A 15599-nucleotide genomic window follows, 5' to 3' on the forward strand; every position below is an offset into this window, starting at 1 on the left:
AGGGTCCATTGAAATCAAATGAGCCATTGTGTAACATCAGAGGAGAAGGACCTTGTTGTTTGCCCTCCTCACTCATGTGAAAAGGCGTTTGGACTCTGGGGCGGGGGTGAGGATTTCTAAGCATAAGCAAGGAGTCCCCAGCTATTTAGCTTGGGACTTGGGTTAGCCCTAATGGACAGACCATACATATTAGAGAAGCTACTCTCGGCTTTTGGAACCTGAGACTGTATCTCATTCTCAGCTGGATCTGCCCTGGCTTTAACCTTGTAAATAAAGCTCTTGTTGCTTTTTCCTGGTTAATGAACCTTTGGTCAGTTTGTTACAGGATTAGCTCCAAGCACTGTCTTTGGGGAGAGCTCTGGGGTACCCCTGACCTGGGGGGAGTGACTGGTGCTTTGGGACTGGGAGTAACCGGAATACTGGTGTGATTTGTGGCGTGAGGGACCAGCTGGCACAGATTGGTGGCGAGACTGGCCGGCGTGCCCCGGGGGATGTTTGATGCCATGGTGAGGCTGTTACAGTGCTTGAGGGGTTCACACTTGCTACTTGTACATTTTCTAATTAGATAGTCGCCAGCTGACTAGTTTGGGGGTTTTGCTCTGCTTCTTGCCAGTCTGCCCTGACGTTGGCATTCACGGTCACAAGCCACAGCAGGCAGCCTGACCGTCCGAACTCAGCCCTTGCTGGACTCCGGCGAGTCACGGCTATTGTGCTGGCGGGAGGACGGCCTCAGGGCCGTGGATTCTAACCCTTTGCTGCAGGACGGGGTGCGTGGCGAAGCCGGAGCAGTCAAGCATGTAGGACAGAGTCTGCTGGCTGCGGTTCTCAGGGCTGCTGCGCCTCTCTGCAGCCAGCACACACGCATGCAACCTCCTTGCCAAGAAGCTGTCAGCAGCAGAGCAGAGCTGCCAGGCAGAACTAGTGAAAAGAGGGCGTTGATGGGATTCCAGGCTTCTATTCCACCCCATAAGCCTCTGTTTTACCTGACAGCAAACAGTAGGGAGTGAACAATGAGCGAGAGGAAGCAGGAGTTTGTTGGAAGCAAAATCTCAGTCCCCAGTGCCAGCGTGAGAAAGGGATCCGGCTGGCGCTCTACATCTCAGGCCAGTGGGGATGTGGGAAAGGGACCGTCTGCCAAACGCATTCACTGCTGGAGCCAGAGGCCCACACTGCTTTGTTTCCCACATACTCCCCATGGCTTCTCCTGCCTTATTTTGGCTGAGGGGGGAGACATTATGTGTATCCCTGAAGTACCCAAAGTCTTCAACCAGGACCAGGGTCCCATTGTGTTAGGCTTTGTGCAGGCACACACAGAGAGTCAGTCCCTGCCTCAAAGAGCTAAATAGACAAAACAGACAAAGGGAAGGGGAAACTGAGGCACAGAGTGAGGATGTGACTTGCCCAAGGTCGCCCAGTAGACTCAGGAGCTGAAGTTCCAATTGCCTGCTCCCCCTCCCATCCGCATTGGCGCCTGGAACATCCTCGCATCACCTGTGTCATTCACTTCGAAATGGTGAGTAGGTGGCCAGGACCGAAGGCTCACCGGTTTGAAGCTCTTTAAATATACTCCTAGCATGAAGAAGCCCTTGTCCCTGTCAGGGCCACGGGCTGGTGCCATGAGACAACCAGGGAATGTGTGAGCAAACTCAGTGCTGGGATCAGATGCTGGGTCACCAGGCCTGGAGAGCAGGTGTAATGATGCTGGTTCTGGTGAGACCCAACTGAGAGTGCCAATTCAGGACAAATTGCTGAGAGCAGGGCAGTTACTGCCCAAGGCTGGGGTTTCTATGCACACCAAGGCAAACCAAACCAGCCAGACAGAGAGGACTTTGGTTTTACCCCACTGGCTAACCACAAGTCACACAAGCAATTCCCTTAGACACTCCAGTTTCCCAGTATCACCACCAGGGCCACTCGTTACGGGGACGAATGGTTATGAAAACCAACACCCCAGTAAAAGAAAAATAGTTTTCCCAATCCCAGAGGACCAAGCCCCAGACCCAGGTCAATATACAAATCAGATCTTACCCACAAATCACGCTGTTGCCAATCCTTTAGAATCTAAAATCTAAAGGTTTATTCATAAAAGGAAAAAGATATAGATGAGAACTAGAATTGGTTAAATGGAATCAATTACATCCAGTGATAGCCAAGTTCTTGGTTCAGGCTTGTAGCAGTGATGGAATAAACTGCAGGTTCAAATCAAGTCTCTGGAGTCCATCCACAGCTGGGTGGGTCTTTCAGTCCTTCATTTAAAGCTTCAGTGTAGCAAAGTCCCTCCAGAGGTAAGAAGCAGGACTGAAGACAAGATGGAGGAGCTGCAGCAGGTTTTTATAGTCTCTTGCCATGTGGTCTGTCTTTCTTTGTCCCAAGGACAAGCTTCCCATCCCATGGCCTGGAAAAACCTTAGAGTTCTGTCCATAGGCAGGTCCCTGCACACCTTGCTGAGTCCCAAGGCGTGTCTGCCTTCTTTCAGTGGGTCAGTTGTATCGCTGATGGTCCTTAATGGGCCATCAAACAGCCTAGGCAGAGCTGACACCAACTTGTCGGGGGTGTCACCCAGAAGCATAGCATAAGTTTGAACTACAGACAGGATAGAGCCAATATTCGTAACTTCAACTACAAAAATGATACACACATACAGACAGCATAATCATAACCAGCAAACCATAACCTTGTCTTAGACACCTCGTTTGATCCCCTTTATACAAGATTTGGTGCCACCACAGGACTTTGGTTGCAACAATGATCTATACGGTCCCAGATTATGTCAGCACCATCACAGCAGGTCTACTGGGGGGTTGTGGTGATGGGCCTCAGCCCTGCTCTGGAGGGACCCCACCGCTAGTGTCATACCAATAAAATAAAAACCAGCAGGAACTTATTAAAGGGGGTAAGACAAAATGTCACATTTATTGTGAATACAAAAGGAAGCGTAGTAGGCAATCAGTTCTAGCTCTAATATTTCATTCAGTTTCACATTCATTCACAGGTTCGTTCATACACACGCACAGGTTCTGCAGCTGCTGTATAGTTACCAGTCCTGAATGTAGCTTGAGTTCGTGGCTTGGGTTTGTCGCTTGTGGCAGCTAGCTGGCCAGGAAAGCCCGGCACAAGGAAGAGCTGGGTCTCTGTTGGACATGCACCGATGCCCTTCCATGTTGGCAGCAGAATGTTACCCTCCAAAGTCTGCCATCTCACCCACCCTTTTTGTAGGCTTTAGTTTGAATCCAGAGTCTACAGGTCTTGCTGTGTCGGGCTGCCTCTGGGTCCGGTGTGATTGATCACCCATCAGTTGCAGACATGACTTTCAGCCTAGGACCTGGCTTTGATGTTTCTTCAGTTGTACTTTTGTTCTTTTCTTTTGAGGGTGGACTCTTCTTGCTTTGTCAGGGCTGATGTCTGCATCTTCAGCCCTTGGTGTTTACATTTTATTTCATCAGGGCAGGCTGGGGCTGGAGGTTGAGTCCATCATCCACCCATGCCACATTCACACATCTAAACTACACGAATCAGATTACAGCAGGGTTTTGCAAAAATGAAGGTTGCAGCAAGCTTTTACAAAATGGAGTGAGCATTTTAAAATGGAGTTTGGGACAAGTTAAAATGGAGTTTGAGTTACAACATGGAGAAGTGTAAGGAATGGCAAACAGGGAACAGAAGTTACAATATTGACAAGTATAATGAATGACAAACAGTGAGCAGAAGTTACAATGTTGAAACAGTGCAAGTTTCAATGATTTAAATAGCAACTGGTGAAACTCAATTAGCCAGTTATTGGGGTAACCGGTTTTATGAATGAATGTTGTTTCATTCATAAAACTTTGCTTTATAGTAATAAAGTGAACAATTAAAAACAATTTCATTGATCAGTTCTACACTAGGGGTTGTTCAGTGTCCTAGCCCTGGCCTGCTAAGCTCACCAAGAAGGGAGCCAGTCAATGAGCAACTCAGTTGTGGTCTCTGCTGTCCAGGGCTTTTCAGTGTGGATCTCGCTGCGGGGCGCAGAAGGAGGGGGTGTTTGTGCTTCAGGAATGACTGGACGTTTGTGCAAGGGTTGGGGGAGCCCTGTCTCTGAGTAAAGGACCCGGTGGCCGCACATCCCGGGGAGCTCCGCGTTGTCACAACCCCCTGCAAAGGGTCCGTGCGACACCGGCCCGTGGCTCCCCAGAGCCACTCATTTATTTCCAAGGTTGGGGCCAAATTCAGCTCTCAGAGATACCGGGGTAAATCCATCCATGTCCGTGAGGACCCGCCAGATTTACACCAGTGTAATGAAGAGCAAGTTGTGCCCCCTGCTCGCTTTATGGTATACATTTTGGACTTAGGGTATTTCCTAAAGGAAGACTGATACACTGCTAGCGGTCCACCCCTCGCTGGCGTGCCACGCCCAACTCCTCGTGAAGCGGCTTGGGTAGGGCCCTGTCGACGTTTCCTGTATCAAGCGGAACTGTAACCAGAACTACCACTAGAGGGCACTCTAACCTGATGGGTCTAGCCCCGCCCTCCAATACATGGTGTCTGCGTAGACTGGGCTACGTCCTCCCGGGTCCCAGTGAGAGTCGTTCCAGTGAAGTCAGGGGGCCAACGCCAACCTAGAGCCGCTGAGGATCCGGCCTGATAGAACGACTGTCCGTTTAAAACCTGAGCATGATTTAGGGACCTGCTGGACCCGTTTCAAAAAGTGGGCCTCGACTGGGCGAGTTCTCCTGACCAACCTTAATCCGCCGCTGCTTACGGGCGGCCCCAGGGCCGTCCCGGCAGGATCCAGGTTGTCATGAGCTCCTGGTTGTGTTGCTTATGCGGTGCTGGGTGAATTTCCCCCGAGTCATCCCCGTGCCTCCGAGATGCAGAAGCCTACGTGCGCATGCGTCCGCGCATGGGTCGGTTTGACTAACCTTTAACGTGGTGGCCGGGAGGCCGCGGCTTTGGAAACGGTCCCGATTGACTCTTTCAGCTGCAAATATCGAAGCGATAAAATCTCTCTCCCTCCTTGGATCAGCCTGAGTCAGCGGGGCCTGGTCAGGGGGCGCGCTGCTTTCATTCTAGCTCGTCTTGGCGTGATATTTTCTCAGGCTCAGCGCTCTTGAAGTTCATTCAAATCCAGCCCAGGCATTGGTAGCCAGGGGAACTCCTGGCTGGCGACTCAGTGGATCCTCCCTGGTCTGAGATTCCCATCTGTGTCTCTCCTTTCACCTGCCTGCTGCTTTTGGCTTTGATAGACCCAGCTATCTCTAGATAGTGCCATCGTGCAAAGGGACCAGACTCCCTGCCAGCAGGGGAAAGGACGGTCTATAGCCAACAGGCACCGATTATTCCCATTAAGGTCCTCCCATGCAGCGAGAAGGGGGAAGTGGGCTGCAGCTGAACGAATTTTTCAGGTTAGACTCAAACTAGGCACGCACCTGGCCAAGGGGGAAAGTTTGCAAGGGAGCTTCAGTGTCCCTGCTGGTGGCCAACCCACATGGGAGGCTTAGAGAGGGAATAGGTGGGGGGAAAGCAAAGCTCGGAATGAGGGGGATGGGCTGCTTTAGTGAACCCCCCTCCATAGCTGCTCCTGGCAGGGAAGTGGAGTCTGAGCTGCAGTCTACAGCTGCTGCCCCCAGGGGAAAAGCCCCAAGACAGGGATGCAGCGGGGGCAGTGTGTGGGGGCAGGGCAGGGTAATCTGGCCCGCGGGCAGCACCACAGCCTTCCCAGGGAAGTTAGGAAGCGCCTGTCACTGGGGAGGCCCAAAGTGGTGGCTTCTGTAACGTCCCTCGTCGGGGAGGGGAGTTGGGACTCCGCCGTCATGACTCCCAGTGGTTCTCTCTAGCTCCCTGGCTGGCGCCGGCCGTGCTGGCCGGTGTCACCATTACATGCTGGACTGGATGTGGCAGTCCTGGACGAGGCTCCCCATCCACTTCCCCATCCGTTAGGGACATCGGAGCAGCTCACCAGCTGCCCGAGGGCATCAGCCAATTCCGGCTCATGGCAGCTCTCTCCAGGCCGAGCCTGATGGCATATGGCTGGGGCCACGGGAGGAGCTTGTGCTGTACCTGGTCAGGATTTCTGTCCCCGGAGTCCGTCAAGCCAGGATGACAGTCGCTAAAAGCAAACACTCTGGCTGGGCCGGAGGTCAGTTTTGAAAAGCCGCGATTTATGCGGGAGCTGGTTCCAGCTCAGCAAGCTGCGTGTTCTGTTTAAAATTCCGCATTTGCTTGTGATCTCGAGGTCCCAGAAAGCAGCAGCGGTGAAAGGCATCGTTAGTAATGCAAAGGAATTGACAGCGAGGCAAAGGAGTAAATAAATCAAGCCCAGGCCGATGCATGAAACCCAGCTTGGAAAGTTTGATGGCAAAACGGCCAGAGACGCTGCTTCCTGTATGCTCTGCCGTCAGCACTGGCGGTAAATTAGCAGTGCATAGAAGATCCGAATACACTACGTAGGCACCCAGATGGAGAGGTACTTGTAGGCTAGTCAGGTGCAGGGAGATGTGGGTGTAACGAGGTAAAATATTGTTTGTGCATTATTTGAGCAGGCCGCTGCTGTCTACTGGATGAAATCAGAATGGCTCCACTGTGTGTCATAGGCCCTCTACTGCTGATTGCTAATGGCAATTCTCCTATAGTTCTTTCCCTGCAGCGGCCATTGAGTTCTAAGTGGATGTCATATGCAGCATAATGGCACCTGTTAAATCCTAGCTAACCATGGGTTTGTTACTAGAAATACAGCAGACCATGTGATTGTACTGACTTTAAATGGGCTCTCAAGGTACAATTCATGGGGCTAATTGATCCCTGGGGTAGCTCCATTGATTTTCGGCCAGAGAAAGGTTATGATTGTTCTGTGGTTACATTTGCTTACGCTCACTCTCATGCTTCAGGGCACGAGTGAGTTAGTGCGGGGGTCAGGAAGGAATTTCTGTCCCTCACATGCAGCATCGTAGACCTTCTGCAACACCTTTTAGAATCGCCTCTCCTTCCTTTGTAGCACAAGTTGTTGTGAGCCACCCGTCTGACCTGCTCGGGCACAGCAGGGTCTGTGTGCATCCGTGCATGTGGTTTTCCGAGTGAGTCGGTCTCCCATCAGGCTGTATTGGTGCGGAGAGGAGATGCCATCCCGAGGTTGGCGGTGCAGCACGCAGGGTTTGGATGACTATAGGCGGTGCAAGGGCAGGCGCCTGCGTCGATTGGGGCAGGCTTTGAGAGGCTCGGCTGTTACAGTCCAATGGGACAGTTGTAGCCCAGGGCCAGGCTATCAAAGAGAGTGAGAAAGAGACGCAGTTTCAGAGTTGGGCAGTAAATGAACTGCCTGCAACAAGCTGACGCAAGAGCCCAAAGGGACATTTGTTCCAGAGCTTTGGACCCATCCCAACCACTCACAGCAAAGGACGCACCTACACACCATCAATCAGTGCAGAGGACACAGATATCCCGCCAATCAGAGCAGAGGACACCCAACTTCCCACCAATCAGAGCAGAGGACGCCCACCACTCCACCAATCAGAGCAGAGGACGCCCACCACTCCACCAATCAGAGCAGAGGACCTTAAAGAATTTCACCAATCGCGGAACAGGTCACACCCACATTCTAACTATTTACTCCCCGCCTCCTCCCATTGTCAAGCACTGAAAGTCATCCCTCCAATCACAGCACAGGAAAACCCAACAGCCATCCAATCACAACACAGGCCACCCGGATGTTCCAAAGCACCTCTTCTCCCCTCCAATGCATTGACATCCATCCCATCAGCCAGAGCCCAGGACACATACCGGCTTTGCACCAATCACAGCAAAAGACATGCCCACACCCCCGCAATCAAAGGCCCCAGTTGAGCAGCTCTGAAGCCACCCAATGGGGGATAGTGGCGCGCACACAACCCTCCCTACCTTTGGACTTGTGTGCGCCCTCAGCAGGATGATCTCAGAACTGTGTGTCATGAGCCTTATACTGTCAGGAGAAATGAGTTAGTAAAGATCATCCTTTTAGCTGGCAAGAGCATGTGCTTCTGGAGCAGGGCAATGCGATCTCTCTCCCTGCTCACCACCACCCTGCTCTGGGTGGGCACGGTGTGGAGTGGAGGGACAGCAGTTATGTTTCCGTCAATCCTTGGTGTCCCTGCCAAAGGTACCGTGTGATTGCCAGTTCCAATAGCTGGTTTGGTGATCTGTCTGGTTGCTACTGATCTAGACCTGTGCTCTCTCTCTCCTGAGTTTTGTTACCGTTGGGGGAGTCTGAGGAGTGAGGAAGGGGAAGCAAGGAAGTCACGCTCATGTAAACGCTTACTGAGGGGCCAAACTTGCGTGTGTTGATCCTCGCCTCGTTTTGGTTTTCCACCACCGTGGTTAGAGTTGGGAGAGTTTTGACTGAGTAATGATTTCAGGAGGTGGCCCAATATAAACAGTGCAAGGTATTGCTTCTCAAAATGTGTGGCACGCCCCTGAAGGAATTTGGGGTGGGAGACAGGCCTCAGTTGTTCTCCAGACTCTCAGCTTTCATTAAAATAAGCTAGGACATTTCTCAGTGTTATGGTTTCAGAGAGATCCTTCTGGTTGTGACCCACATGTAACTGGCTTAGCACTGCCTGCCTGAGTTTGCAGAGAGCCTGAAACAGAAGCTCCTTGGTGAGTGTTGCCCTGCGCATTTCAGTGGACGCTAACGCAGACGGCAATGAGGGCATTTGAAATGTCGGTTAACTATTGCACTTCAGGGCCTAAGGGTGGACCCTCACCAGTGCACAATGGGGCTGTAGGGGGCTCAGCTTGTAAAAATTCGGGACAGGCGGGTGCGAGCACTGACCACTGGTATGTAGCAGGGGAGAACCGCGCCCTACAAGCAAAGGCATGGACCCTCTGTATCTTGCCCCTCAAAGATGTAAAGCGCTAGCCCTAAATCCTACTTTAGCAAAAATCAACTGAGGAACGATTGGCCCCAGGGGAGGACACTAGCTGCCAAAACACTCAGGGTCAAAGTATCCCTCGAATAAACACTGTCTAGTGAGCAGATGGCCCGGGGAGCGCTCGGCAGGCTGTGCTGACCTTTACTAGCCAGAGTGTGGCTGGCACGCTTAATCACTGGGAGTGAGCTCCAGCTCCAATCTGCAGTGCAAAGGGCTTGGGCTTGCTGCTAGTTTGTACGATCCTCGGACTGGGAACGATTTAGTGGTTTAAAGAAAAGCTCTGCTCTGCTCTGCAAAGGGCCCCTCTGACTCCTCCGAGATGCTTTTCCTGCCTGTCAGAGTCACAGCACTGAGTTCAGTGAGTCAGCACAGCTGAGGGAGAGCGAGCTGGATTCTGTTCCTCCTTGGGCCTCAGCAGAGCTGTTCACTGAATTTCAATTACAGGGTAATATTCTGCCCCGGGTGCTCCATTGTGCCAAGCGCTAGACGGACGCACAGCAAGGGATGCTCACCATGCCAGGCGCTGGACGTACGCACAGCAAAGGACGATCACCCTGCCAGGCGCTGGGTGTACGCACAGCACGGGACACTTACTGTGCCAGAGGCTGGACATAAGCACAGCGAGGGATGCTCACCCTGCCAGGTGCTGGACGTACGCACAGCAAGGGACGCTCACCCTACCAGGCTTTGTATAGTGGGATGCAGTGACTTTCCCATTGTCCAAGAAGACTGTGGAGCAGCTGGGAGTTGAACCCAGGTCTTTTGAGGCTTCATCCACTGCCTTGCCCACCAGATCCGACTTTCAGCTGTTGAATGCTTGCTAGCAGCGTCCCCACTTGTTCCATTCCCCCCTGCCCGTCTCACCATGTGTGACGAAGTGGGACCGTTCTTAATGTTTCCTCTGAATAGTGTGGGGGTGCCTCAGTTTCCCCTATGCAGTTCTTAAGTATCTAGGTGGTGGGATAAGGGTGTATGATCATTGCAGAGCCCTAGAGGGCAGGTGTGTGCAGGGGTCTGGACACAGAGAATGGCCAACACCCTGTTTCCTGGCACCTGAGGGCCTGGGTCTTTCCCCCCTGCAAGGTGAGAGCTAAAGGGTTAGAGAACAAAGGAATCAGGTGACCTCCTGGCCCGGGAAAGGAACAAAGCCCAGGGGAGGAGGGGCTGGAGGGAGTTTCAGTTTGGGGCTGGCTGGGACATGGAGTGAAGGGCAGACGTGGTTGTCTGGCTCACTGCCCCCCAAAATGGACCCAGCTGAGGGGTCCTGTTCTCTGCACCTGCAAGCTCTGTGTTAGACCATGTTCCTGTCGTCTAATGAACCTCTGTTTTACTGGCTGGCTGAGAGTCCCGTCTGACTGCGAAGTTGGGGTGCAGGACCCTCTGGCTTCCCCAGGAGTCCCGCCTGGGTGGACGCTGTGGGAAGCGCATGGAGGGGCAGAGGATGCTGAATGCTCCGAGGTCAGACCCAGGAAGGTGGAAGCTGTGTGAGCTGTGTGTCCTGCAGTCAGGCTGTTCACAGAAAGACGACTGCCCCAGAGTCCTGCCTGGCTTCATGGGGAGCAGTTCCAGAGCATCGCCCAGGGACTCCGTGACACCATGGTGTGAGCTGTCTCTCCCTGTCTCCCTGGCTGTGATTTGAACCTGCTGGCGCCGCCAATTTGGCCCAGCTCATCCGGTGACATTTGGCGAGGGCAGCAGGCTCCGCATCAGTCACAGCCAGAGAAAAACAACAGCAGCAGCTTGACGCACGGGGAGCAGGATGGATGGAGCCAGAGGGACGAGCTGCCGCGGCATCCACCTCTCCAGCTGTCCCTGCAGCCTCGGCTTTGCACGGGCAACGTGGCCTCCTCCATCTCCCCTCATCCCCGCCCGCTCCCTCCCCTTGCCCGATGGCACAGGCTGGCGTCTGCTTTCAGAGGTGGCAGCCCCTTCTCCCCCATGGCTTCTGAAGGTCATTAGCAAGGCTCTGACCCAGAGAGGGAAATAGCCCGGCTCCTTGGTTCTAACGCAGTGGGATCCAGCAGAGAGCCCCGGAGCCAGGCAGGTAAGGCCCAGCGGGCCGGTTCTCTGTCGGCTGCCACTTGGGATGCCATGTGCCCCTGGCATTCACACCCGCAGCAAGCTCTGCTCCCGGCCCGGATCCCGGAGAATGGCAGCCAGCCCCACCAGATTCTGCCTCCCTCCACAGCTGTGTTCATGGGGTGGGGAGCAGGAGCCGGCTACGACAGCTGGGTAGGGAAAGGGCAGACTCCGGGTAAATACATCCTGCTCCACCTTCCAAGCCCCCTGCAGTTTCGGTTCAGGATTAATGCAGCAACTGCCAGAGCGGAGCAGACTTCTGAGCCACCGGGCCTGGTGTCCTCTCTCCAGGTGCAGGACAGACGGGCTAATGGATAAGGCACCGAACTGGGACTCGGGTGACTCTCCGCTCCACCCCATTTCAGGGAGGGCTTAGCCAGGATCAGTGGAAGTTGGTGTCTGATTGTCACAGTGACGTACGCTCCCAGAACTTTAAAGTCCCCCTATCCCGTTGAGGCAGCGTGCTTGGGGGGGTGTTCCCATCCCCTTTGAGGGTCCTTTATGGTCTCAGGCTCCCAGCTCTGCCTGCTGTGTGCCACGGCTGACACAAAACCAGGCTCTGCACCCTCCCCCTCGGTGCCCCCCCTCTTCGGTGTTGGGGGTGAGGAGAGGAAGCGTGGCGGGGTGGAAGGGAGCTGGTCAAGACACATGGTGCTCCTCAGCTAGGCTGCTCTAAGTTCCACCTGGGCTGTTTCGGGGCCCCAGCCAGCCCTCCTTGGCTCTGTGCAGTGCGGTCATGGTGTCGCTGGGGACTGGACCTCCACAGCAGTGCCAAGAGGCCTTAGCATCCTTGGGAATGGTGCCCACGGAGCCTGCAACGTGCATTGTGCTCTGGCCCACCTGACAAGGACGCGTGGTGTTCTTTTAGGAGCACAGCTGAAGAGGCCTGTGGAGGAGTTTCCGTTTCCCTTGGCCAGGCTCAATGACTACGTTAAGTACTGTTAAGCACGCATCGCGAAGAGGGGCCCCATGGCACAGCCGGCTCTCAGCGCCTTGCACAGCCCACAGCAAACACGTTCCCCTCGGATGCAGCGCTCCAGGAGGGGGCGGCCTCCGGAAGGGTCTCCCCAGCCCTGATCTGGGTTGTTCTCCGGCCTGCCACCGCCCCGCTGCGCCGATCCCGCCATGCAGAGCATTACCAATCGCTGCATGTTTCTGTCTGGGCCTTTGGGCCCAGCCCTGAGCAAAGGGTGGTGTCTGCGATGCAATGCCCCAGCAATGGCCCCAAGAAGCAGCTGCCCCTACTATGACCCCCTCCTTCTCTGCGGGCAGGGGGTTTAGCTGGCTGGCTAAGCTGCCCTGGCTAATGCATCGGGGGAGGAGGTGTGGACCCAAGGTCCTGCTGCCTGGCCTCCTGGAGGGTGTGGGAAGTAGGGGGTGCCTGGTGCCCGCTCGGTCTTACATGCCCTGGCCCATGGTGGGAGGGAGCTGGGGGCATGCATGGCGTGTTTGTAACAATCCCTGCATGTGTGTGCCGCCGACGGGAGAATTCCCAGCCACAGCGCGCCAAGCACTTTCCAGAGGCGGGCCAGCTTCATTCTCCCCCGTTACGAATGGGGAAACTGAGGCACGGCACCTGAGCGAGCTGCCCAAGGTCGCATGGAGGGCCCATGGCTGGGACTTGCACAGATGGCTGAGTCTGTTAGCCTCTGTGCTGTATACGGCCTGCCCCAGCTCTTCACTACACTAGTGTATATCAGGAGTAACTCCATTGGGTAACGCAGGTCTCAAGTCAGTACAGGTGGGGGTCACAAGAAGGCTCGCCAGCTCACAGCGGGAGGGGATGGATCCATCGCTTTAAAATTGAACTGGATGTGGCAGAGTCCCGGGGGACTTTGGTACCATTTGCTTTCAGCTCTGGTTTGTTCCCACCCGGAGTTCCTAGACTGATGATCGGAACCTGCTCTCTGATGCTGAAGTAAATCAGGAGTAGCCCCATTGGTGGGGTGCAGCCACGCCGGTGGGAGAGGAGGTCCTGGCCCTGGGGGGAGCACAGCAGGTGCTGGGGAATGGCAGGAGACAGTCCCCTAGAGCTGTAGAAACGTAGGGCTGGAAGGGACCTCGAGAGACCCCCTAGCCCTCGCATAGCTCTCCCATTAGAGACGGGCCTGGATCCAAGCTTAGAGGGGGAGTCTGGATCCAGGTCTGAAGCTGGTGGCTCAGGCCTGCTGCAGAGACAAGCCACACGGATGTGTCATGCGAAGGCTCCCTGGACACGCAGCGTCTGCTGTGCCAGACGAGACCCAGCTAGCCCCACGCTGGACGGTCTGACAGCCTGGTCCCCAGTGCAGCTGAGGGAGGTGACTTTCCCCAGCTCCTGGGCGCACCCAAGCAATTCGACCACCCTGTAAGGCTGGTCTTTCTGTGCCTCAGAATGGAGGTGCTTACTGAGAAGCAGGATTAGCTCAGGAGACCTGGGTTCAATGCCCAGCTCCGACACCGATTCACTTTGCAGCCTCAGGTGCGTCGCAGCCCCGCTCTGTGCCCAGTTTCCCCATTGAGGCAGTGCTGTGAGATCCTGGGGTGAGAGGTGCCGTGTGGATAACATTGCCTCAGCTTGCTCCTCTGTAGAGGTTAGGATCAGCCTTTAGCTCAGCTGTTTCATAACCAAGTAGCACACTGGCTCTTTGCATTCTGGGCTTGGCAGGCACCACGTTTGCTAACAGGTTCTGAGTAGGCCACGTTCGTCGCCTGGGAGAACTCTACTGCTGTCACGGGAGCTACCCTGGGTGGGGGGGATTCAGCCCAGTGCGTGTGGGGGCGGATTTCCAGTTAAATTAGAATCCACTTGCTCCAGCCTCTCCGGAAAGCGGCCCAGTTCACGTGGTAGATTCCAGGCTGTGTCACACCCCTGTCCGACCCCAGGAGGGCTTCGGGGCAGCTGACAGGCGTGCCTCATCGCCCCCAGATGCTAACCAGAAAGGCAGGCAGGCAGCGCGCGTGTCCTGTCCTGGGAGACCTTTCGAAGGTCAGGAGGGAAGGCGCGGAGCTTCTCACACTGGCTGCAGCTGCCCTGCAAGCGTGGAGGACGGACGCGGAGGGGATGAATCAGGCAGTAAATGGTGACTGGCAAATGCCCAGTGGCGGAGCTGCCTTGGAACTGCACGTGCCCGGCCTTGACAGGAGTGAGGAAGAGGAGACCCCAGGGGCAGGGAAAGAGCCGGAGCTCAGCGAAGTTGATGGGAATCTTTTCGTTGGTTTAGCTGGCTCCCAGTGAAGGGCAGGTTGGGAGCCTTATGGTTAAGGTGACCCTGGCCATGGACCCGACAGTGGAACCGGACCCAGTTCTGGGCTTCAGTTCTAACAGGACAACAATATGGCTCCTGTTGCGATAGGCGCTGAGCCTCTTTAAACATGGAAATAATCAGCTCGCTGCTTTCTCAGCCTGTAGAAGAAATGGCTGGATTAGCTGACAGAGTTTTAAATGTGTGTGTGAGAGAGAGAGAAGAACTCACTGAAGATCTAAGAAATAATAATAATACCCAGCTCCTATCTAGCACTTTTAATCTGTAGATCTCAAAGCACTTTACAGAGGGCATCAATGCCATTATCGTCATTTTACAGTTGGGGAAACTGAGGCATGGAGAGGCAAAATGATTTGCCCAAAAGTCACCCAGCAGGTCAGTGGTAAAGCCAGGAATAGAACCCAGGTCTCCTGAGTCCCCAGCCAGTGCATTACCTACTAGGCAACACTGCCTCCCTTGTGAGTTTTGTCTTTAGCTCTGAGCACAGAGAGTCCTTTAACTGATTTTGTCTCTTGTGGCAATGAGTTCCACAGCCTAGGTCTGGCTCCGCTGAAAATTCTGTCTCCCCCGTGTTGGTCTAGAGGTTCAATCTAAATGGAAGTCTGAGATCAGATGGGGAGAAGCAACCAGCGTTAGCCCTCATATTGTGCTTTATAATCCCCACCAGTATAACTAGAAAGAATGTAATCGTGGCACAATGTGCTGCCTGGGGTCTAGATTCATAGATTTTAAGGTCAGAAGGGGCCATTGTGATAATCCTGCCTAGCGCAGGCCAGAGACCCTCACCTAGCAATTCCTGCTCATGAGCTGTCTGTCTTGGGGGTTTCTGCAGTGCCCATTACCATGGTATCAGAGCCATGCCTGCTGCAGGCAGCTGCCCATTAGAAGCCTGACCTTTCCATTGACACATGGGTTTTCTCTTCTTTCCCAGGATGCCTTACTGAGTCTGGGCTCCGTGATCGACATCACCTGCCTCCGGGATGTCATCAAAGATGCCATTACGTCCGTGCTCCCCAAAGTGGTACGTAGAGGAGGATTCCGGCTGGGGGGATGGGGGTCTGTGGCTCTGTTTGCTTTGGGCTCTCAAAGTGCAGCGAAGATCACCCGCTCCTCCTTCTGAAACAAGGGCAGCAACTTATTGAGTTAAACTGTCCTGGGTGCAACGTCCTTAGCTGTGCGGTTTAAGGACGATACAGGCAGAGTTTCCTCCTCACACTGGGATCTGGAGCTTGCTGAATGCGGCAAAGGCTCCTGGTGCCATGGTGTGAACATGCTGGCTGGGACCCTGGCTTTGGCTAGGTTTTCATCTCCACTGTGCTACTGACTCCACCTGAGGCCTTGGGCAAGGCACTTGATTGCCCTTCGCCTCAGTTTTCCTCTCTGTATAACCGCATTA

General features: G+C 54.3%; 1 protein-coding gene across 2 annotated transcripts in view; it reads left to right on the top strand.

Annotated features, from left to right (window-relative positions):
• The window catches only part of PDE2A (phosphodiesterase 2A), a 361885-nt gene that overhangs the window by 217656 nt on the left and 128630 nt on the right, over positions 1 to 15599 (top strand). For both annotated transcript variants that reach the window (XM_073333785.1, XM_073333795.1), the window contains one exon: positions 15135 to 15224. In XM_073333785.1, coding sequence (XP_073189886.1) covers positions 15135 to 15224 — 90 coding nt within the window. The remainder of the gene's footprint in view (positions 1 to 15134; positions 15225 to 15599) is intronic.

Source organism: Lepidochelys kempii, chromosome 1 (assembly GCF_965140265.1).
Source record: "Lepidochelys kempii isolate rLepKem1 chromosome 1, rLepKem1.hap2, whole genome shotgun sequence".
Classification (NCBI taxonomy): Eukaryota; Metazoa; Chordata; order Testudines; family Cheloniidae; genus Lepidochelys; species Lepidochelys kempii.